Source organism: Chaetodon trifascialis, chromosome 5 (genome assembly GCF_039877785.1).
Source record: "Chaetodon trifascialis isolate fChaTrf1 chromosome 5, fChaTrf1.hap1, whole genome shotgun sequence".
In the NCBI taxonomy this organism is placed as follows: Eukaryota; Metazoa; Chordata; class Actinopteri; order Chaetodontiformes; family Chaetodontidae; genus Chaetodon; species Chaetodon trifascialis.
Window position 1 is genome coordinate 8,613,457 of NC_092060.1, and position 25,865 is coordinate 8,639,321.

Here is a 25,865-nt window from a genome sequence, read left to right on the forward strand (position 1 = left end):
ATAAATGGGGTTTACCCCAGAAAGTACACTTTTAGTGAAGAGTACTTGAAAGAAAAAGTGAGCACCTCCTAAAAACTGTCATACAAACTGTATTTTCTTTGAATTTAGCAGAGCTCACAAAAATGGCTTTTCCAGCAAGTTTGTTGTATTGTTGACAGGAAAATAAGAAAGAAAAGGAAGATGAAAAATTTACTTTATGCTTATTTATTCACTTTACTGTATGCATATTTGACAGGGGAAGCTAGAGACAAAAAACCAAAAGCAATGAGGAGAGAGCAGGAGACAGGAGCATTGAAAGAGGGATGATTACAATGTCAGCAGAGAGTTAGTATACAGCTGTTCAGATTTCTCTTTTGTGGTAAACACAAGTGTGACAGCTTTCAGAGCGGGACTCTAGCAGGGAACAGCGATTTTATAAAAGAGTGTGGAGACTTGCTGTTCTTTACAACAGGACTGAATATATGAAAATATCTGCAAATGCTTGTGTTTGAAGCTGACTTTGGAACGTGTTGAAACCATGCGTGAATTCTGGCCATGTAATATTTAATGATATTAGACATCAACCTGTTAGACTGCAATGATGAGTTAACAGCAGTGCGCAAATCTGTGAAGAGGACTTTAAAAAAATGGTTGGCTGATGAATGAAGAATTAGGGTCAGACGATCTAACAGCAGATACTGGATGCAAATTAAAATATTACTTTAAATAAAATGTGATTGAAAATATGACAAACTTCGATCAAACTTGTTCAAGGTGAGTTCTATTCACTGCTGATGGTGGGTTTTGGTGGACTGTTAGAAAAGACCATGCACAATGTAGGACTTTGAGAAAACCATAGAAACCGACAATGACATTTTTTTCTAGCTCCAGGATAATGCAAAAAGTCATTTCAGAGTGTTTGTGATGCTAAGAAACTGCAGTGATTGTGTATGGCAAAAGCCTTACTGAGCTCTGTAAGTATCGAAGATGGACTTCATTATAATGTGAGTGACTGCAGTTCATGACTACGAGTCATCGAACCAGATCTCAACCACGGTGCTGGCAGATAGAAAACAACTCCAATGAGTCATTTTTGGAGCAATCATGTGGTCATGTGGGTCATTTTGGAAAACACAGCAGTCGGTCCTCTAGTATGAGGACTTGGTCTGTGTTTGAGCTGTTAAGATCGTCTGTTTTGGTTTCAATGTGTCACTTATTTTTTTTGAGTGTAGGTATTCATCATTTTTGGTATTACTTTGTGTTACCAATTTTCTTAGAACAAAGGCTGCTGTAGAGCCACGGTTGCAGATAGCATAAGGGCTCTTGGGCTGAAATTGCAATGTTTCAGAGAAAGAGAGTGGTGGAACAAATGCAAGAACCTGGATGCAAGGATAGAAAATGACTTCAGACATCACTTTAGGAATGATTGGTGCTTCTGTTTATTGTTTCATCTGTCTGAGGTGAAGGTAAAAGCAGCATAATGAGTATGGATAGCATGCTGTGTAGTCCTGTTATCTGTCTGTGACTTGACTCTCACCACATTAACACAGGAAAGTGTGAGTCCTGCAGTCTAAGGCTCAAACACACTCTCTCCGGTCACATTGTATTGGTTCATGCTAATTTTTGCAGCATAAACACAGTCTGTGATGAGTAATTTCCCCAGACATCAGTGTGACTCTCTCATTCATTGTTGTTTTGTTATTTCATCTTGCTATAAATGGAACAGGAGGTTTCCTCTCCTCTGTTGTGACTGCTATGATATCAGTGACTTGTGTTACATTTGTAATGATCAAGACAAAGAGAGAGGGAAGCAGAGGTAGAGAGACTCAGACTGACGGTTCTAAACACACCAATATGTTGATCTGACTGAGATAATGGCAGCGATAGTTCAACATCGGGAACATTAGCAGGTTGCACATTCTGCTGCTGTGCATATGTGCAACCTGATTTAACTATTCTCAATTAGTCCAAAGTCAAATTACTATGTATAAATTTTGTCACTGCACACATGGATACAGTATGCAGACCTTTGTCTGTCTTTCAGATATTTCCAGTTATATTGTATTTTAGTTGTGAATACTATAGTTGCAAAGTAAATCTGCATCAACAACATACAGTATTTTGCTCATTAATTATTGTGTTTGAATGCGCAGTTCATCTAAATTTGGAATGGTTTCAATTGTTTTGTGTTTCGTTGGGCATGATTTGCTCCTTTTCATTTCATAAAATCAAACATACTGTTGTTTGTTTGATTTTTAGTATGACGATTATGTTGATTTTGAGATGATTCTGTCGTGGCCAATGGATTACCAGTATCGTGGCCGATGGTGAACGACAATCGGGCGTCTGTACTCGTATGACGCGACACCCCGGTGCAACGTCTAGCATGTCAGAATTTTCTGTCTTGACTAGTCTAATGTGACATCTGCCATGACATGTTCTGAGTGTTGACCAATCGGGTGCTACCTCCTAAACGCAGTCAGGTATATGACTATGACTATATTTGAAACTCGTTGTACCTCTCCTAATTGTTATCCTCATGCTGCCTAGTAGATGTAGAAATAATGACCGAATAGGCTAAAATTTACACCACCTCTTGTTTTTAGGAACCAATTTGTTCATCTTTGTTTGTTTAACTGGTGATGATATGAAACTACCATGGAGCAAAATTAGTTGGAATATTACCAATGGTGCGCCTGCCAGGGCTGGTGAACCAAGTGGATTATCCACACTGATCTGTGACAAAGTCAGTGAAGAAGGAGCAACGCTATTAAACTCCACTGTGTAATTCACAAGCAAGTTCTCTGCGTGAAATATCTGAAACTTGATCATGTTATGAAACTTGTCATAAAGGCTTTAATTTCATTCGCTATACCACCGCCAGTTTCAGCAGTTTCTGCTCGACATCCAGGCTGAATACAGAGATGTGGTATATCACAATGGAGCTCAGTCTGGGGTCTGCACTGCAGCAATTTTTTTCTCTGGGGGGGGAAATTGAACAATTCTTGGCTAAAAAGGGACAAACTATCAGATCCTGTATGGCTGGCAGACTTGGCTTTTTTTTGATACAACAAAGCATCTAAATGCACTGAACTTTAGCCTTCAAGGGCAAGATGCAGGGATGAGCCAGCTATATGCACACATCAAGGCATTTGGAACAAAGCTGCAACTCTTTCAAAGACACGGGGCAGTTGCCGATTTTACATGTTTGGTAATCCAGTATTGGCAACCTTCTGGGGAGGTTTGGTATACAACTGGCTAAAAACTCAACCAATCCAATCCAATCCAATCCATTGACTGATGAAAACTCTTCACTGAATTCAGCTGCTGCTGTAACTATCCTGTGATTAAAAATGTCCATACGAAACAAACTAGTTGGTATGAAGTGTCATCGGACCACGTGTGAAGGCTGTTACAAGTGGCCACACAAAGATGCCATCATACGATAATTATTTAAAAGCAGCAATAACAGAGTGAATTTTACCTCAAAGGTATTCATAGTGTTTTCCTCCCTGCATGTGTAACCAATCTCAGCTCGAACTCAAGGTGGTAGACACTGGGTGGTGGTACCACTGTATCGCTTCACTATCACATGGAGCAGTTATCAGGTTCTAGGTTCGTTAATGTAAACAGGAAGAAAATAAACATTTGTCACAATACACAATGATTTCTTTCCCTTTCTTCAAGGAAATTATTCACACTGTGACCCAAAACAAATAAACAAAACAGAAGAAAATATTATTGTTAGTGGCTTTTAGTTCTTAATGTGTTTAGGACCTACTTTAAGTTTATCCTGTGCTAATTTTAATCCTAGAGTTAGGCTACACCTTAAAATTGTCAATACAATGAGTTTTGGATTTTTTTTTAACAATGTACCCTTTAAAATTAAATGAATTTATCGAAACACCCTTTAAAGTACTTATCACATACCACCAGAAGTGAAGTATCAATTTACAAACAACTTAAAAAAACAATGAAATCTAATACAAATTCAATACGATACGATTACAGAATGCACCTTTAAAGCATGAACAGTTTCTCACTTAGTGTCTTTTAACAATGAAATCTGCAAAACGAAATCCTTCAGCGTTATGGCAAAGATCAGTCCTACCAGAATGATGATGAAAACAACAGTTCAGATATCTCAGAATCGTCTCATCATTTAGTTTGGCTCGCCACAACTGCTGAACTCTACCACCACTGTTGCAGCGCAGAGGGCAGCAGAAGAAGTCCACTTCTTCAACAGTTTCAACAGGGACAAAGAAAAAGACCTGTCCTGCAATAGGCCAAAAGAAAAATTACACATTTACTGTTTTAAACTTTTACACACACATTTAGGGTCTTAACCTGCTTAAACTATGGCGGGGGGGGGGGGGGGGGGGGGGGTAATTTACAGCGAATGGCCTTATGCACGGCATGTACAGAAATAACGCAAGCTCAAATTAGCATCTCCTTAATTATTGGACAGTAAACAACAGGTTGGTACCAACTAATTCACTCACAAAATTAACAATAAAATCCACTCACCAGAAAAGTTCAGTCATAGGCACACACTTCAACTTGTAAAGGAGCACGGCTCACAAACTCCAGGTTTTTGTCCACTTTGCTGAGACAGGTGACATGAGGACAGAGTAACTAGCGTTTTAGATATCTAACTTCACAAAGCAATAGCTCTTGCTCGACTTTAAACGGCTAATATGACTGCTGTTAGCAAACATGCCTGCAACAAGTTAGTCAACACTGGCGCTTTTTCCTCAGCTCGACGGCGGCAAGATATCTCCACTTAATTCAACAAACTGCCAAAAAAGGGAAACTTTCTCCACTCAACCTCTTGTATCTTCAGCAAGAAAAACTAAAATATCAATTTCTCCAACATAATCCAGTAAATCCTCAGAGCAATCCAAGGTGCGTCTGTGTCTGATCCCGTTTGCGCGGGAGAGAGAGAAAATCGGAAATGCGAGTGAGCTTAATCGACATGGAGCGAGCTGGGCTCTGATTGGCTGGTAAGGGATATCAGCTCTGTATCATGCGCATGTCACCTGAACTCGCGGAGTTCAGCGTTATCCTCCTCCCATGTCACCTGAACCTTTACAAACGTCACAAACTGAGCACATTAAGCACTTTCACCTGCAATGAAATGAAATGAAAAATTTTTAGGTTAAAGATTTTAACCCCCCCCCCTTTTTTTTTTAAGTGAATGAGTTTATTAATGCACTAGTTTGTCTTTTTAATCAATTTCTAATTTATTTCTGCATGGAAAATATGAATTTTACCATCATCATTTTTAACTGACATTTCTGGATTACAATGTAATATTTAATGTCTAATAACTTGGGTTACACATGCATGAAAAGTGACAGATGTAACTTAAAGTAAACTTTAAGTTAAACAGTAAAATTGAAAAAATAGACCTTGAGAAGTTCAAACCCAGCTTCCTGTCACACCTCCGCACACCTGGCTGATCACTGTGTGAAGTGGGCATGATTGTAAAATTATCGGTTTCGAAAGTAACAGACATTGTTGGATACATCCCCCCGAACTCCACCATCGGTTTCAGCCGTTGTTCAACTATCAAACTAGCACTTCGATGGAAGCATAGTGACACCTTTACATTTGCATCCATAGTGCAAATCACACCGAGGCTGCAGGTCACACCAGCAATTGTAACACCAAGCTGTACCACCAGCTTCCCACTCTTCACTTCACTGAAACAAGTCCTCCACAAATATCAGAGCCTTCTCCTCCATGGCAGTCTTCCTCATCATAATTACTTTTCAGGCCAATTAAAGATGTGTTTTCACATGGCTTCATTGAAGGAAACACTGTGTAGTATGTTACATATTTACTGTATAATATTTAAAGAATAACTACTCGCTCAATTGTTCATATATGCTCCTCAGGAATTTATGTGTATCTTCATAAAGCAATAGATCTCACATTGATATCAGTCAGATCATCAACAGTCCCACCAGGATATGTTATCTAAAAGCCACATGCCCTTTTGTTCAGATTCAAGTGCAGTTTGTGAATGTCTTAAACTTATTTATCATATCTAAAGCTGCAAAATCAATACAGAAACAGTGAACAAGCCCTTCTGCTTTTCAGAAAAAAACCTCTTCGAAACCTCTTTGATCTCTGCTTTTTTACGTGCAAACTTTTCTCTTGGCATCTGCCTACACAAATACAGGACTGTACGTCCAAATGTGTCTTCTATACATCGATGCAAACTTTGGAGAAGATTGTGTCCGTGCCGTATGCGTGTTCGCATGCTTATTCCTGCGTGTGAGTCTTTGTATGATGTGTGCGACGAGTATCTATGTGTGTGGGTTTGTCGGTGGTGGGTCGAATCAGCGTGGCTGGTGTCTTGTGTGGGCGGACAGGCAGACAGCACCCTGCTTTCAACCTGACAGCAACTATCTGCAGAGAGAGAGCGAGGAGGACAGAGGGAGGTGGTCCAAATGGTTCTCAAAATTCTGCAAACATGCCTTACTGTACAGTAGATTCTTAACAGTGGCTCCATATTCCATATTTTATGGCTCATTTAGCAAGAAGTATCGCTGTTTTCTGCTTTATTATTGTTGATGTTGTTTGCTGTTAAACGCAAAATTTCCTAGGTTCCATAGGTTTACGTGAACTCAACAATTCCTGCATATATATTTTACATTAAAATCCTTCCAGAGGCTCAGAGACAGCATCTCCATCTTCTTTGGTCCGCTTTGTGGGGAGTGTGGAGTGCTGACATTCAACTTTTACAGGGGTTGGATCAAAAAACAAATTTGAAGTGACAGTGATATAAGAGGAGTGGTGGAGGAAGGATTCAAATCACTCAAGTAGGCATGGCAATACTGCAAAATTACAAGCAAAGGTCCTGCACTGGAAAAGAATATACACAGAACATTTATTATTATTTGATACAATAATAGTACCATTATTATTTTTAATACTACTGATGCAATAATGTGTGCAGTAAGTAGCATTTAAGGAGCTAATTTGAGCTATTTTAGGTACTGTTGGGTAGTTTCATACACAGCAATGCAACAGATTTTATGAACTCATCATTTTGAATGTAAAATCAAAATTTGTGAAGCAACTATTAACTTTCAAATAAATGTAGTTGTTGGAAAAATTCTGTATTTATTCTGTGCTGCTGTGAAGTAGAAGTGTAAAATAGAACCTGGTTACTTGTTATTCCACTGCTGCAAAGGGATCATGTTGTCCATGCAACACAATTCAACCTGGGACAGCTTGCTTTCATTCCTTTGTCACATCCCATCTCCCATCTCCCCTTTCCCCTCATTTCCTCTCATTTGTGCAGTGACAAAATGTTCCCAAAAACACTGGCACAGAGTTGTTTACATGATAATGCCTGACTAAGATAAACATTGCTCTAATAATTGGAGATATTTAGTAAATGGCTTTTTTTTATGTATTATTTATTGAGACTTTGCTGTTGTTTGAATACAGAATTTTGTAGTATTTGAAGAACTGATGGTATATTCCCAATCTCTCTGAGCGAGATTGTGTTGGTGTGACTAGTGGGGGAAAACAGGGAAAGAGTGAGATTGCATGAGTTCATGGAGACAGAAAGAGAGTGGGAGGGGAAGATGGAAAGACAGATTGAAGAGGAGGAGGACAGGAGAGGGAGAGAGAGGGGCTGCATTCTGCCTTGACAGCCCATATTGTATCACTCTGATCCCAGCTTGGCTCTGATTGATGGCATAATTACAATATGGATATGAGATATTTACATAAGGAAGCCACAATTATTCACAGCCACATACTTTTCACTGAACACATGACCCACAGGCACTTAATAAAGCATGTTGCTGGACAACAATATTGTGAAGAACCACCTCTTGTATACATTTAATCACTATGGTGGAATTTGTTGTATGTAACTGTTTCCTATAGGTTTCACTGGAACACTGTTTGGCATCTGATGAGATCAGGAAATGCCAAACAGTGTTATTATTTGCATATGTTTACGTTCTGTCATTATGTCAACCTTTGCTTTGCTTTGAAGGAACTCATAAACAAAACATTTTGGGATTTCACAAATACCTGCATCTTCTAAAAGTGGTATTTTTATGTCTCAAAGCAGCAATGAGAGTATTTAAAATTACTTTCCAACATTTTCTTTTTACAATGCATTTCTAATACAGCGGCACTGATGATATGTAGTGCGACAAAGTCCCAAGCTGGATTCAGACAGAAAATACTAAGGTTACGTGCCTCATAATGCTCGATTAGCCTTTTATTTGTATCAGTCATGTATTTATGAAATTACACCATGTCATGAGTTGTTTTTGACCCATGAAGACATGAAACCTGGCACACAAAGGCCGATGTAATCTTTCAGTGTGGGTAGAAAGTGAAAAATGTCAAATTTGCAAATGTCAGACTTATCACAGAAGGTTAGCACAGAGCAGCAGCCTGTTATTCCTACAGTCTTAGACAGGTCCAGTGATATCTGTGTACAAGAACAAGCCTGTCTATGCTCAGTGCTATTTTGGCGAGGGTTTGGGGTTACCATGAAGAAGAACAGACCCCATCAGATCTCATTTCTGTCACGACAGTCTACAGACACAATGAGTCACTCCTCAAAATGTGTTTTTTGATGTGGCTGCAGAGGAATGTGCCACCACCCAGCTTGACTACTGTTATCCTGAATGATGCAGTTCCTCTATGGATAGGAGGTCAAACTCAGACATTTCCATTGAGCTACTAAGCTGGAGAAGCCAATTAACTGTATAGAAAATTTGATTGTCAGCTTCACTTTATTATGTCTGTATAAAGCCACCGAGCAGATGGTTTAGGGAGCAAACACCAGAGACAACAATATGGCATGCAGTATGGCAATCAGTCAGCTTAGTATATGTAACATTATTTGTGCTGTAAATATTGAAACATAAATATTAAAAGCTTTTCAGTTGTGAAATGCATGCAGTCTAATAAGTTCTATGGAGGACAACCAGTGTAGCATTTTAGCATCACAATGATCCAATTAAAAAAAAAAAAACAGCATGTCAGTCTTATTTAGAATTTTCTCACCTAGATTGACAACTCTGACGCACAGCATGACAATGACTCATGGGAGCAGCTTCCGCGCGCAGCTGTAAATGTGCTAAAGTGAAAGAGCAATGATGTTTTATTTCATTTAACTGTCACTATCAGCCTTGGTCCAGGAACATTTGACCAAATTAATCACAACTGTGGGTGGGATGTCAGCCTCTACACGCTGTTTGTATGCTGCACATACGCACACACTCACCCTCTCTGCATTGACTGGTTGAACAGTGCCGACAGAGCTCACCTTCATCGCAGACTGATGATGAAGGGTTCCAGAAAACCATGCTTACATACAAAAGCGTGCGTTGTTGGTGCCGTCACGTGGAAGCATGGAGGCTGTGTCATGCGAGTCGTAAGAGATGACGAGATTGGTTGGGCTCCAAGGTGTAGTCTGCTATGTCTCCTGGCTAAGACACGGCAAGAAGTTATGATTCTTTGGTCGCCTGAACTGACACTACGACCATCTTGAAAGAAATTGTTGAAAAGTTTGCGTCCTGTCTCAGCCATCTTTCTTTTACTTTGAGCATACATAATGCAGTGCAGAGAGAAATGACCTTAACTTTCACATTCATTTCCATTTTTTAATCTGTTTTTGTGATTGCACATTCAGACTTGTCTGTCTTTGTGTGTTGTATATTTATATTTTAGGATCTCACCAGTCCATGTGTGTCTTCTCGTTTCAGCTGCTCTGTTCATGAATGCTGACCTATGTGTACGTGCGTGTGTGTGCATGCATGTGTGTGTGTTTGTGGAACAAATGGGCCGGCACACAAGAATGGAGTTTAATCGATTTGATGGAGCCACTGCCGAACAAATGGTTTTTCCCCTCTCCAACCTAACCTACCTAACCTAATTTCGTCATCCTTTCATTTCTCCCTTTTCAAATCCTCCTTTTTTTCCTTCATCCTGTTCTCTCTCATTTTCGACATGTCTTATCCTGCTGCTTCCTCCCCTCCATGAAAAAGCTACCAGTGCTCTCTGACGTAACAGGAGACGCAGCTAAATGCTAAATTAGTGGAGGTGTGAGGGAGAGGATAGCTATCTGCAGCAACCTTTCATACCTGTTAAATGGTGCTGCTAAGCGCCGTAATAGTGAGGAAATGGGGATCTGCTGAGAGCAATTAGATATTCACTGAACAGGTGGTACTGCATTCATTAACACACAACCCATGCTCTGCATGCATGTGTGTTTGCATGCATATGTGTTTGTCGTTGTCCTGCAAGCTTGTATTTCTATAGTGTCTATAAAGAAATAAAGCAGGCACTGTAGTAGGCCTGTCTTGTTTTTGCCGTTTGTTGCTTTAAAATGTTGCTCTAAAAATGTTATATTCCTTTGAGTCTAATAAACACCCCTCATCTGCTTCCCCAGTGCAAATAATTTGTAAATATTTATACTGATTTATTATTTAGTGTCCCTTTTCCACCAAAACAGGGAGGCCACAGGAGACTTTTGTTCCCTGTGTGTTGACTCGAAGGCAGCTGCCTCCTCTGGTACCACCAGCTCCGTATTAATATCCATGAGAAGTGCACTGAGCCTCGTGTTTACATGTCATGTTTACATAAATTCCAGGCAAGAGTCAGTTTGAATTGATTCATCAAGTTGCTCTCATGGCACACTGAAATTATTCAGTAATTTAAATTACAAAAGTTGCAGTAGTTGTTCAACATGGACAGACTTAGCTATTATAAATAAAGATATTCATCCTGTGAGAAGAGGCGGATCGTTCGTTCTCCTCATTTTTTTGCTTACTTTTTACATTTTCTTCCTAAATTATTTTTATGTTTAGTTCATCGGCTTAATGAAGCAAGACCACATGACCAGAATTAATTATTGATGAGTAGAAGGGGAAAGTCGGAAAAGCTGATTGCTGACACAAGCACAGGGCAGACTGCATGTGCACGTAGCACGAAGGGGATATACATATCAGGAGGGACACCAAACTGCACGTGAGGCAAAAATCATTGATAGCATCTGTTGGACAGGTAGGGCCTCATACAAGGTCAGGATGTGTGGGGTGCTAAGGGAGCGCACATGGGGGACACTGTGTGGAAAACGTTAGCAGTGCGGGTGGGGGGGACACAAATATGTGCTTTTAGATGCATTCAAGCTTTGCTTCCCAACATTCCACATGGGAATGAATCTATTCAACACAGCTCCAAGAATCAATCGTCCACGCGTTCGAATTCTACCTCTTATAAATCTTTTCATTCATTTAGCCAGCAGCTTTACACATCTGACCTTGGAATCTGTCTGTGCAGCCAGCTATATGATACAATCCACCACACTCAGGAAAATCATCTCAGATCTGTGTTTTCCTGCAAACAACCCTGCATTGTTCCCCCCTCACACTCTCTATTTCTCTGCTGTATCCTCCCGCAACAGAGTTTCATTCACTACGGAATGCGATTGAAGTGATTTTGGATGTGATCGCTGGTGTCTGACACACCAGTTTGAGCATCTCAGAAACAGCTGCCATTCTTGCTTCATAATGTCTGGGATTTCCAGAGATCAGTGTGATAAGCAGTCACAGTCCTGAGGGTACTACATGCCATGTTAATGAATGATGTCAGAGAGCAAGATCAGGCTCATTCAAGTTAACAAGTACACAAATAAAAAGTCAAACAGGGACAAGCAAAAGGGCAGCTTAAATATACAGCTGTCAGACCTCGAAATGAATAGGAGCCAGCTTAATAAGACTATAAGGGCCTCTGGTCCTGCGGGTTAATAAGAAGAGGGTGAAGCTGTACAGTGGATGAGAGAGATGCTGCCTGATCTGAAAAACCATACTTGTGTAGCAGCATGCTGATGATGGGGTCAGAAATTGGCATAAACAGTTCCAAACTTCCTGCTGTCAAAAGTCCAAGCAGCCAGTGGGGTAATGATGTGGGAAATGTTTTCTTGGCTCACATGAGGCCTGACTTGCACAGTTGTGCTCTCTGAAAGTCCTCAAGCATTACTGCTGACCAGGTGCATCCTCTTTTTGGCCACAGTCCTTTTTAAACCTTTTAAATGGACACTTCCAGAGGGTCGACCCGTCATTGTCCTCAGGTGGCAGATGTCACAGCTCTGCTTACATTCACATCTGACTGATTGCCAATACCACAATTAAGGCAGTGGTTTTGCCAAGCATTTACAAGTGTGGATAAACTGCCTTATATTATGCTTTTTACACCACTAAAGAAGGCTATTTATCCTAAGAAAACTGTAGATAACATGTTTTATGCCAAATTTTAAAAACAACAAAATTATATCTGTGAGTCTGTGTAGGGTCTGAGGAGTATGGTTGAAATGAATTTCACGATATTAAAGGAGCCTGTGGGGTTTCTAGCTACCAGTAGCAGGATGGAGTGGCATTAGGAGTGCTTTGCATCATTTGCATGGATGAAGCAATACAGCTCAAAACGCTTGCAAAAGGATGGAAAGAAATGTGCTAAGATGACTGTAAATAATGGAGGTTTCAAAAAATTGTCTTTACATATATTCTGTTGATGGAAATGCATCAACGAGTGTAAGGCCGCAAAGCCGACAATCAGATATATACAGCTACGTCTGCTCATACGACTGGAAAGAAGGATAGAACATGAACAACTGATGCAGTCTTAAGGAGACTCTTGGTGGAATGAAGCTGTGTGTGTATCCTGTGCTCAGGAAACCATCACCCACACTCCTGTATCACTGTTCCTGATAATTCTGTCTTGTTCTAAGTTTGGAAAAGCCTGCTGAGTTACAACAGTTTGCTTGGCACACAAGCGCAGATGTTCCTGAGCTGATTTGTGTGAGAGCCTGGTGCTGGTTGTGCAAGATTTAATCAAGGTACTCACATTAGAGAAGGCGTGCATAATTGCACAGGGCTTGATGAGACACACATCTCTCAAATTAGGGACTGCAGATGGAACGGTCATACCTTTCACGCCTCGGCCTGCTGCAATTTGGATGGATGTAAGAAATCCATCAACTAAAAGCATTTGTAAGCATTTGTGAGTGACAGATGGTGGTCAAAGTCTACGCCTGGGCTAACCCTGTACAGTTCATTTCAACCTTCACATAGCATCAGGAGATGGCACAGGATCTAATGTGTGAGCGAGGAAAAACGCTCATATTCATCATGCATCTCTAAACTGGTGGTGATTATATGTTCATGATGCTCTTAATCACAGTAAGCATATGCAGTTAGACTTAATTCAATCATGGTTTTCACCACACTAACATAATCCCAGTTTGCTGGAATCATCCTGACCATCTTAACGGAACTTAGTCTAACTAGCTTTATTGTTATTTCTAATCATTTTTTCAAGTTGCTTTCATCACATCAATATGGATCGATCTACCTCTAAATTCAAAACGTTTTTCTGAAGGCTGCTGCATTGAAGCGTCATGAGTCGAGACTTGAATAAACTTTCTATTTCAAAACTGAAATAGTCAAGTTCATTGACTAAAAACATAGAACAAAAACAATAGAGGTCGCCAGCCAAACAATGGGGATCAGTGGCCATATATGCTCATTCAGAGATACTTTGCACCTCTCTCTGGCTGCTGATTGGTTTGACTGAACCTGCTGATGTACTCACTGAACCACAGCCACGTGAGAGCACATTCACTGAGAGGTACTGCTTACTCTTCAAGAGAAGAGTTAAAGGCATAAAATGATGTCACATTTCCACGTGAAAATGTCTAAAAATGATCAGACCTATGTTACATGCATTGCTGAGTTGGGTACCTACATTATACCAAATGTTTCCAACAATGTTAAAAGCCAGAGAAATGTATTACCCTTTTATTCAAGGGTAACAGTGTGTTTCATTTGGTCACCTGTCAGTGGCATCATATCGCTCTAGTTGCTAAACATTCAGGGGAAATGCCAGATCATGCATCAGAGAGTGAGTGAAGAAGTCAGCAAACTCGATGACTAGCCGCCCTGTTGTTTACTATTGTTTGTATTACTCACTCGTGATGGAAGACAGCTTTCAACAACAACAGCTGCAGGTGATTAAATAATATGAACGGGTCAAATGGAGATACCATACCATGCTAGCTTCCACTTTCTGGCTTAATTACTTAATAGCATGGTCAGCCCTCCCAAATGTTGCATGTAGAAGCTGCATGTCTTAAATGACATGCAGCCTACAGAAGAGAAAGGTGAAAATGTCTGGCATCAGCTTTCAGGCGATGGTGTGCTCAAGTCAGTAGTACACCATGAAACCAGATGTCTTTTTGAAAATGCTAAATTATGCATCATAGCCACAGTAGCATTACAGTTATAGTTCTCCAAACAAAAAGTGATGAGAATTGATAATTAACTTTGACTTTATCTCAGTGGTTATGCTCATTCTTAAGTGAGAAATGACTAACTGTGGTTATTATGCACTGTTTCAAAAACACAACAATAATAGTTACTCAAAATGAGTAGCATATTGTCATGGAACTGCAGAAATGTAATACTTGCTAATAATAATATTTCATTGTTTGAAGCTAATAACTGTGGTGAACTGTGTGTTGCTTGCTCTGTCATCACTCACATTTTCTTCAGTTGCTTTTGTTCCTTTGTGCTTCTGCTGTTTTCACTGATTTCCAGGGACCACTGCAGAGCTTCAGTGCCACTCCGGTATGGGAGAGAATCTCCTGCTTTGCTCAGGGACACTTTAGTGATTAAGTTGACACAGAGACTTGAACCCAGGTTGTCCAGTTGGAGGAGGTGCACTGCTGCACCAGAGGAGTTCAGAAACAGAAAGGGAAATTGAAATACAGTGGATGTTCAGTTGTGTCATTGTTCTAAAAATGTGCTATATCCTAAAACACCTTCTTGTAATTTAGATGCAGTAAGAAGCGGTGGGGAACCTTTTTCCTATCGAGGGCCATTGCAGTTTTTCTAACATCCTTCAATTGTCAAACTAAATTATTGAACACATATATCACACTTACTTCCATGCACTGGAACGGCTTCTCTTTGCCGAGCAGTCTGTCAGATGGTAGTAATGATTGTCATGGGGTTAGCCCATGCCTTCTAGTCAGGAGGTTGTGCACGGCTCTTTCACACAGCCAACAGACATGAAAGTCCATTTTTAACTCCATCTAAGCAGGCTAATAGGAGTGCTGCTATTTGTGCTGTGCTCGTACCTTAGTTGCACTACTTCCACACTTTGTTGCACTGCCACTCTTTAAGACTAGCATTAGCAATCATATTAGCATTTTAAGTTAGCATTCGTTAACAATTCAATCGTTTCAGCTTACTGTGGTATGCAGATCAACAGTGATCACAACCAGTTGTAAGAAATTGCATCAAGAAACACACAGTTTAACTCCAACTTAGTGAAATATTCCTTGGGTACCAAGTGTTTGTTTGTTTTCATGAACCTGTTGTTACCTTCAGGCAGTTTCCTGGTCAAACCAGAAGCAGGAGAGTCCAAAGACATTTATAGAAGGGGGGACCCAGAATGTACCATATTCAAGCCAGTACAGAGTTGTGTTTCAGAAATGCTCTTTTTGTGGCCTTAAATAAGTATACAATCCTGATATTTCTGTGCCATGACAGATTAAACCAAGTGTTGATATGCATGGAAATATAAATATATATGTTAATATTTAACATGGTACTTGATTGATTTCAATTAATAGGTAGTTTGTCTCACAGGAGGGGCTTCCAGTATAAAGCCAGAGGTAGAGGCTCCTGGCGAGGCAGCTTGGGTCTGGAAGGGCTTTAGGATATATATATATATATATATATATATATATATATATATATGTGTGTGTGTGTGTGTGTGTGTGTGTGTGTGTGTGTGTGTGTGTGTATGTAGGTTTTTCCCTACAATTTACATTTATGTAACTGCACTTGGCTGGTGACCGCAATGAAACAAGCACCACATCTCCCACTGGACCAAATCCTTCAGTGTGACGCTGCTGGTTTTCCAGGATTGGGTCAGTCAGTGTGGTGCAGTACCTAGTCTTTGCAAGAGTTAGCTTTGAAAAGAACTGCTCACAGAAGTAAGTTGTTCCATCAGATATTCAAACCTCAGTGCGTGTCTCTTCAGAACGGGAAAATCCTCAGGACGTACATGTCCTGTATTGAACTCAAGCAGACGGAGGTTGATGTACAGAGCTTTGAGCTCACAGTTGCTTTGAAGCTCACTGATTTCATGTTGTAGGTTGTCAGACACATCAGCTGGTTCCACATTAAATGGCATAGCAAATATGTTGAGTTCCTTTTGTTTACTTTTCATGTCCTGAAACCTCTCGCCAATTGCCTAAAGGAATTTTCACACTCCAGCATATTCAGATGTCATTGCAGGCTTTTGTTCTGCAGCAACAAGCCACTTATGTTCCTATGTCACAGAAAAAAATCAATTGCTGTCAAGAGATTTCTTCTGTATTTCTGAGTTGCTTTTTTTTTTTATGAATTGCCTCCCGGGATGTCTCGTGGGTGCCATTCAAGCCGGAGGCCAGTCGTTTCCCACCCCTGAGCTAAACCTTAGTGTAATATACAATCTTTTCAGCTGGACAGCAAGAGTGCATGAAACCAGATTTAACCCAATTCCACCTCCTCTTGTAGAGCTTAGAAAGACGGATATCAAATAATTTGTAATGATGACGAGGCGGCTTATGTTTCCATGTAAAACACAGACTGCCCCTGTAACCAAAACAGCATGACTCATGCAGTTTGGGAGAGACAGATAGTGTGACAGAATAGGGCTGGAGGCTGTCTTTAATATTGGACGTGTGGCTGAAGTGGCCTAATGGCTTAACACTGGTCTGTTTGTGACAAGAATAGCTTATTATCTCTGTGTGTGTGTGTGTGTGTGTGTGTGTGTGTGTGTGTGTGTGTGTGTCTGTGTGTGTGTGGGTGTGCGTGGTGTCTTTTGAGTGTGTATTCACGCATGTCTGCCCAAGTGTTTGAGTCAGACTTGAAGCAGTTATTAAAATCTGCTTATTATTTTGAAACTTTCACTGACACTGACTGACAGGATTTGCAGCATGAACAGCTTGATTGTCCCCCCCCCCCCCCCCCCCCCCCCCCCGAAATACCGAAATACATTAAAAAAAATACCAAGCAAAGCTTTAACTTGTACTCAGCGGAGCAAGATGTGATCTTGCTCCTCCACACAGTTTTGAAATCACAGACCATTAAACAGACAGACGGTATGGACCCCAGTTTGATAACATTATGTCCTTGGGACCTCAGACTGGGAGGCTTTGATTGACTGAAGACCCCAGCCACACACACACACACACACACACACACACACACACACACACACACACACACACACACCATGTGAAGTATACTTTTTCTGCATGGCGCAACCTTTCTGAGTGCATGTAATGTGTGACACTTTGCATTATACACACTCTGACCCTACTTAGATGTCCCTGTGCTCTGGTGTGGGGATATCATTATCAGAGACAGACAGGCAGAAAAGCAAAGCAACAGAGAGGATGAAAGATATGGGGGACTGTAATGCTCTAATAGTGTTTGTTCTGTCCTCTCTCTCTCTCTCTCTCTTTCTCTTTCTCTCTCTCTGTGTGTGTGTTTGCATGTCTGTGTCTTACACCCAAGGCAGACCATCAGTTTCCCCCTCTTTATTTCTATGTGTATGGCATAATTATTCTATAGGACATTAAGGTTTTGTTTAAATACCCTCATGCTGCATTTATCCCTCCACCTCTACACACACACACATACACACACGCACGCGCGCCTGCACTCAAAACGCTTGCATTCATGGTGGATCAAACATCAAACAAGCTACCACTGCTGTCTTAGCAAGTGTGTCAGTGTTCATGTGTGGAAAAGAGGAGAAGGGGGAGGCTGACCTTGTGTGTGCTGCATGCATGTGTGCGTGCGTGTGTGTGTGTGTGTGTCTGCGTGTGTGATGGATGTGCGACAGTGCAGAGGGGGCGACCGAGAGGACAAGATAAAGAGAGCTCAGTGTTTGGTGATGAGGGGGCCTATGTGAGAATAAGCGTGTTAGAGGAAGACACTATGAGTGAGCCTGTGTGGAAGAAGGATGGCTTAATGTGTGTGTATGGGGGGGAATAAGCCTGTGTGAGAGCAATAAAAGGATTCATAGTATCCTCAAGATGAAGGGAGGCTGTGAGTTATGAAATTATGCATGATGAAGTCATTACAGCTCCTGCTTTGTCTGTTTGTTTGTCTTCTCAAAGGTTTAGAAATTCTCATCCTTTCATGGATGAACTATACATTCAGCAAAATGTCCCAGGGTCACCTTAAGTGAACTTACTCAACTGCTTGTTCATGGTAGATCATTGGCTTTGCTGCTCTTTACTAACACTTAGCATAGCATGCATAGTTTATAATGTACTATGCCAATGACAGAAAATAGCTGTCAGACTGATAGTTTACCATAGAAATTGGCTCATTTGTCAGTCATTTGTTTGTATAAACCATAGACATGAACATGAGTTAAAACAAGAGCTTCCTGAGTTGCTCAAAAGATAAGGAAGGTTAAATGAAATAGAAATAGACACTTGTAAACTGCATGTAGACCAATATGCAGTATGACAAATAACTATGAATGTACTACTATTTATTCAGATGTTTCTGCTTTACATGTTGTTGCTTATCTGAAATTGACTGTTAGCTACGCCTCACCTCTGCTTAGCCAGTTGCTGTCCTTTCTTGCAGGTCACATGCAGTATGCTGTTTGTAATGGTGGCAGATTTGATACTCAGAATTATTAGAAATGAATGTTTCTTTGGTTTCACACAGAAGTAAACAAAATCATACTTCTCAATTCTAGCCAACAAATGTTGATTTGGTCACCAGCTACCATTGCTTGCAGATGTTACAGTGCCATAATCTCTTGCGTGTCTTGGTCGGGTTACTGGCAAGACTACACATATGACCCCGACCAATCACAGCACATCTTATTTCACAATCACGCACCAGTTTAGATTTCATCGGGGAGGCGGGTGACGCAGCTGTTATTCATGACGTCAGAAGCGTTGTGTGTGATGTGGTGGACTTGTGTAGTGAAAAAAAATACAAGACAGAAACAGTTTTGACATGCTAGACGTTTCGGCAGGATGTCGGTGGGCGTCCCAGACGCTGGACAACAGGTTGTTCAGCACGTCACAGTGAATGGGTATAGACGCCCGATTGTCATTCATAATCAACCACGACACTGGTGCTGCCCATGAAAAAAAAATCATCTCATAATTCAGGCTAGGTTTGTGTAGTCAGATCCTGGCTTCAGTTGGTTGAAAACTTGTTTCTGACTTATTAATGTTTCAGTGTCTTGAGTAAGAATCCTGTAACCATCATGAATATGCGCATAATGGCTATGATATAATGCTTAGACTGGGGCTAACATTCACAGGCAAAGTCAGCGTGCTCACCAAAGATATGAAAGTGAAAAATGAGGACATTTACTATGTGGACTAACCAATGAGTAATGCTATCTGCTGTAAGTAGTTTTGGCTGGATTTGCTATTGAACAAAGCCTTTTCATCAGCTCAGTCTTCTCACATATTTGGATGTGTTAGTGGCTTAATATTATCTATTTTGATCATCTTTACAGCATCTATAGTACAGTTCATGTTTGTGGTTGAGACGTGTATCGCAAACCCCTGCCCCTGAACCCATTTGCTTTTGGGCCAAACCATCACAGTGCAGATTACAAGAAGAACACACACACACACACACACACACACACACACACACACACACACACACACACACACACACACACACACACACACAATGCACAGCCTTTAGCAGTTGCATTAGGCCTCTATGTGTTTCAGACTAAAAGCTTCAGAAAGTGGATCAAAACAAAACCCCTCGTACCCTCTTCTTTCTCTTTAATGCTATAGGCACTGTGTGTGTGTGTGTGTGTGTGTGTGTGTGTGTATGTGTGTGTGTGTGTGTGTGTGTGTGTGTGTGTGTGTGTGTGTCTGCACTAAAAGTCTTCAGCTCTTTTGTCCTGTGTTCATTTACGATGTCGTAGGCTCTCCATCGTGAATTCAGTCTTTCATTACCTTTTCCTGTTGGAAACTTTTAGCAACATAAAGGTAACAGTCACACGCACTGATCCTCCCAACATTAAAGTTATGCTGTTTTCTCTGTTCAAATAATGCCGGGATGGTTGATGGTTAAATCTCAGAAAGCCTCCTTCCTGCTGAAGTATCCTTTAGCAACACACTCATGGTTCTGTAGCTGACCCCGATCTTGTGGAGGAGGAAAGGGAAAGTGTGAATTTCCTCACAAGGTTTGATGAAGTATCTTATAACTATTTTTAGGTGTTTATGTCTCCAAAATGGAAGGTCTTGATGCTAAACTCCATTGGTATTTCTCCGTCTGTTTATGTTTGGACTTTTCCAAAAGAGCCTGATAAACGCTACCCACATATGACTGACTCACACTTTGATTTTCCTCTGTGTTGCTTGTCAGAGACGGGCTGCTTCACTCTCTTTACCCGAAGACAACAGCTCAATTTAGCTTTCCCTGCAAACGTATAACATAACCTGACAACACCACCTGAGACTGTCTGTAGCCGGAGAGGCCAGGAAGAGGCAAAAGAAAAACAAAGAAAACGTGGCTCACAAGACCTGCTAAGTCTGGTTGGTCCCATGCGCCTGTCAAAGTGTGTGCAGAGCCAAAAAAGTTCTGACTTATACTGTCAGTCTTTTTTTATTTGGCAAGATAAGATCTGAGAAGACAGCTCAGCACTGCTTCTTTCTTTAATCTTTCGCCTTTTTGTCTTGTAAGACTCTTTAAGGAGTCCTGAGACCGGGACACAGCGACCGCAGCTCCACATAGTCCGGCTCATAGTGGTGAAAAATTAGACTGTACCCTTACAACTCATTCATTCTTTTCAGCTTCATGTGATGTTTCTTGATATAAAAGAAAAAAAAACACTGTCAGCTTGTCTGTGTGTTTTTTAGTTTTACTTTGGTCATTGGATTTTCTTAATGGCATCAATGATGTTCATGGCTTCAGTTTACGCGACTGGATTTATGTGGTTATCAGCACAACACATATTGTTTGTGTCTTATCGTCTTATTTCACTTGACTTTCAACACTTCTATGCATGTTATCACAAAACTGTTTTCAGAACACTGCTTACTGTTGACATCTTTCCATGTTAGTGTACAATAACAGTCAAATGCCACTGGAGAACTGCTGGCTTGAAGGTGAAGTCAACAGGAGCACAGTATGACAGAGATGATTGTCTTTAGTGTGTGCAACAAATATGGAAACATGATGGTTGGGTAAGGCTGGATTTTATTGGCAAGTCTCATGTTGTAACTGTCTTGCAAAAGCAAGATATATGAATGTCACCCTGCAGCCAATCCTGCAAAATGAAATCAGTACAGCTCTGACCGGCTCTGTGATATTTTAATAAGGTTCATTTATTAGTTAGTGGACAGACAGCAGGGAACAAGCCGTGGAAGCCAGACAACATGTGAGGATAAATTATTTTATTATTGTTTTATTATTTGAAGTAACTTTTATACAAGGAGTCTCTGGTAATCCTTTTGAATTCTAAGTCAGGTACTGATATGTTGAAATATACCCTCCATTCAGCTGAGTGATGACAGGCAGGATGCCTTGAAAGCCAGCAGAGAGGAGCGATCGCCAGCTGGTAGTGGCAGCATCATACAGTACTCTTCATCATATTATTGCTCTTTTTTGCTTTGTTCTACACATCAATTTGGTCATGGTTTTAGATCTCCATCTCATCATTGTATTGCCCATCTTCAAAGGCAAATAACTGGCTCACATATCAACACCATGCCAGGTCCTATCATCTGCTCTCCCACTGCTCATGTGAATCAAATGTGATTTCAATCAGCACTGAACTTTCAGTTCCCTTTATTGTCATACAGTATGTATGAAAAACGCAATGAAAGGACTGCTGGCATAGCTAATCTTCCTCTTCGATCTGTCCCTGCTTTACTCTGTGCGTGCGTGTGTGTGTATGTGTGTGTGTGTACATGTGTGCTCATATACACAATAGTTTGTACACAGAAAGCTTGAGAAAATCTGATTGTATTCCATCAATGTGATTTCACATTGCTGGCTCAAAGACTCTGTATGTATGTGTGTGTGTGTGTGTGTGTGTGTGTGTGTGTGTGTGTGTGTGTGTGTGTGTGTGTGTGTTCCAAAGCCTCTGCAGCCTTTATATTCATGCCCTATGGTCAAATCTAATTTTGTTTCTGTATTTTGATTTTAATCAGCTGAAAAAATAGATTATTTTTTTCAAAACTCCACACACTCGTGTTTGAGATCAATATTAATGCCTTTTTCTGCTGTTCTCGCTGTCATAGTTATAATAAAGCGTTTTGGTTTTCCCTTTTTTTCAGCCCACACACAATGAGGTTTGGGGTTACCCTATTTTCTTTCATTGATAGCTTGTAGAGACTGAGAGATACAAAGGAACATTTTCACATCTGTTTGAAAGCAAATCAAATCAAAAAAGACAAAGTAAGGTTAGCGCAGAGTTTTGAGGGTTTTACACATTTTCTGTGGGCCATCAAACTGTCATACTTAGCCATGCACTGTAATATTACAGTCAGCATTAAAGTGTAGGACTGTTTCTACTTTCTTTGCTTTTGCTTTGTCAGTGGCCTCACTCTTCATTTGGTCATTTAGATTTCAGCATAATGCTGTATTCACTAATAGTGTACACCAGTGGTTCTCAAACTATGGGGCGGGCCCCCTGGGAGGACATAGAGCCACTGCTGAAGGAGCGTGGATGACCAGGGGAAAAATATGGAGTGAAACTAAGTTGAATGAATATTATTTACGGAGAGAAAATAAACAAAGAATTTACTGATGTTGTTTCACAGGCCTTTATTTTAATAAAATTCAGCTTAGATCCTTTATCTTTATCTTTATCTTTATCTTTATCCTTTATCAGTTGTTTATCCTATCATTGCTGATGATTGCTAAAAATTATGGGGTGGTAGGGTGTAGACTTTTGCCTGCTTCTGAAGCGTCATGTCAGAAAAGGTTTGAGAATCACTGGTTTCTGCTATTAGCATGAAGCCTACACATTGTTTAGCCGAGCGTAAGAGACTGCGTTCACCAGACAAATGGTAACAATATGGCTTTGTCTAAATGTTTAAAAGACCCAAGGTTTATGTCCAGAGCAGAGCAGCGCAGTATGGGGCACTTACAGTGGTGGTATTCATACATTCATACAAGGCCCTGTGATGTTTCGTCAGCCAGACAAAATGACAGCAGACTATGAAATGTATAGAGTTAAGCAATGTACTTTTGTAATGAGTCACCACTCATGATTTGTCAAAAGCTGCATTTGAACTTGAGTTTTCGGTTCATGCTGGACAGGCTGTGTGACTGCTGCCCAATCCTCCCTGCAACAACAGATCAGCACACACAGAGGACACTACACAGAATATCACAGGAGGTCGGCAGGAAGACTCGCGCTGCTGGTGATAATTGAAAAAAAAAAAAAAAACTTTCAGGTGACAGGACTGAGAGATGGGGTGTAACGTGACAGAAGCAAAATCTTCCAGCTCCTCTCCATTTAACAGGAGCTGGAGTTTCTCCAAAGTGCCAACAATCGTATGAGGAGCACAGAAGTCTGACTTCAACCCACTTTAATGTTTGCTCTCGTTGTAATTGTGTGTCTCTTGATACAGTCTGGAAGTTTTCACCAGGCTGACAGTGAGAATGAGAACGATACATGCTCTGTTGTCTCCACTGAGTCCCACTCTGTCCTGTTTTCTGTAGGTGCCAGTGGAGAATAGAGAGATGAAGACTTTATCCCTCCTCTTCCTCCTCCTCCTCCTCCTCGCCTCAGGAGCCTGTGACGGCGTCAAGTACATCTCCAAGAGGAACTCAGGTAGGATGAACAGCCTTGGTGTCTGTTGTTCACAGGCGCACTTCGAGCTGTGTCATTTTGCTGAAAATTAGCCTTTTTCTCTTGGAAAATTCCATCTTTTTGTCTTTATTGAGTTTTTGTCTTTTACTGATATCCCCTTTTTTGTTTTGTTTTTTGTTGTTTTTTTTATCACTGTCATCCTTTTCATTTCAAACACTCCTCAGACTTCTCTTGAATAATACTACCTCTGGTCTTTTTTCAACTCTTACTATCAAATAAATGCTCCCTCTCTTCTTGCCCGAGCCGTCCTCTGCCCTCTTGTCCTTCCTGATGCATTGATACCTCTTTAGTTGATGCTTTGGATATGTCCTTCTGCTCTGCTCTGGCCATTTCTGTCCGTCACAGTCGCCACCTCTGTCTCGCTCAGATAACACGTCTTTCCGAGCTCTATCTGGGGGCTCAGATAGCTGTCTTTCTCTTTCCTTGCCGATCCTCTTTCTGCTGAGGGTGTGTAATGATCAGCCCGTCTGACGGCTGCTGGCATTGTTGCTACTGCTGTGCTCATTTGTGTATCAGCGGCCAGCTGATGACAGATCTGCTGATGGTCTTTTATCCGGGATCGATTTGTTGTGTCTCACTGATCAGCTTGACAGAGAGACTTTGATTAGGCTATTGGCGTTTGGCATGCAGTCTCAATAATGCTTTGTATGATACTGTATAGTGAGTTAAGTATGTGTGACACAGAGGTGAGCTATACATTCTCTGATTAGCTTTGAGTTTCATTCTGCCGTTGTGTTTAAATAGCATCATTCACAACAAACACAATATCTGATCTGCGGTTTTACAAGTAGAGGTTCTTTAATTATAGATATTACCCATGGCATTTGTAATTTTATTGTCATGCACCTCTGCCAACTCTTAAAGTGATAAAAACACAGAAAATAATTTAACTGACTTTTTAGCAAACTCAGGTCATCTAATTATAACAATCCACTTTGAATTGATTCCCCTGTAATGTAATCCTGTCTCACAATTTTGCTTGCTTGTAAGTGCGAGTGTAGGTCTCGGCGCTTAAATCGAGGGAATTTGAGGGCAGCTGTAACAATTCTTCAGAGATCCTTTGTAATGACACACACAACTTTGAAGAATTACATTACATGGCTTCACTGAGCTACTGTAAAAATAAATAAATAAATAACAAAGTTCAGTTAAGCTTGAAAGGCCCTGAAAACTCATTTTCCAACACTTCTGAGAACAGTTTCATTTCCTACAAGAGATTTCTGTTTTTCTCTGTCCTCTTCTCACTCATTTGAAGTGGGTGGGTCACATCTGATCAGACCGCCCGCACACACCACCCCCAGAGTATTTTTGAGTATTGAACTCTTAAAGAGATGCAGAGAATCAAGTCAATGCAAGTCACTCAAGTCTTCATGCTATGTATGAAGCTACAGACAGCACCTGGTTATCTTATCTTAGCACAAAAACTGGAAATGAAGGAAAACAGTTAACCTACCTCCCTCCTAAAGTGTCAAAATTGCCATTTATTAGCCTGGAGACATTGTCAAGGAACCAGTGGAGACTCCAGGAAGTTCCCATTTCCAGCCAAGAAACAGTCATCACATGTGAATCAGTGAGCTTCAGAGTGCTGGTAGGCGGATTGGACACGACCAGGGTTGCTGTTTGCCCGTTTCTGGTCTTTGTGTTAAGCTAAGCTAAATTGCTGCTGGTTCATCTACATACTTACTGTCCAGACATGAGCGCTGGCAAGAAAGCAATAAGCACATTTCTTAAAAAGATACAAAATGCCAAAAGGATCACATTAGGATAGTTTAATATACTGGTCATAGTAAGAAATGTTATGTAATAAACAAATGATAATATTACTGCTTGTAGGGAAATTCTGTCCTCTCTTGACTTCCTCTAAAAGGAGGTCAAAGGTCATGGTCATCTCCGGAACAACAGCCCTGCAGCTGCCAGGGATTTATTGATGTGGACAGTTCAGCAGAAACTTG

At 40.7% G+C, this 25,865-nt stretch overlaps 1 protein-coding gene across 2 annotated transcripts in view; it reads left to right on the plus strand.

Moving 5' to 3' along the window:
* il1rapl2 (interleukin 1 receptor accessory protein-like 2) overlaps positions 1–25,865 on the plus strand; it is a 390,657-nt gene that overhangs the window by 38,867 nt on the left and 325,925 nt on the right. For both annotated transcript variants that reach the window (XM_070962120.1, XM_070962121.1), the window contains exon 2: positions 23,763–23,874. In XM_070962120.1, coding sequence (XP_070818221.1) covers positions 23,784–23,874 — 91 coding nt within the window. In that variant the 5' untranslated portion in view covers positions 23,763–23,783. The remainder of the gene's footprint in view (positions 1–23,762; positions 23,875–25,865) is intronic.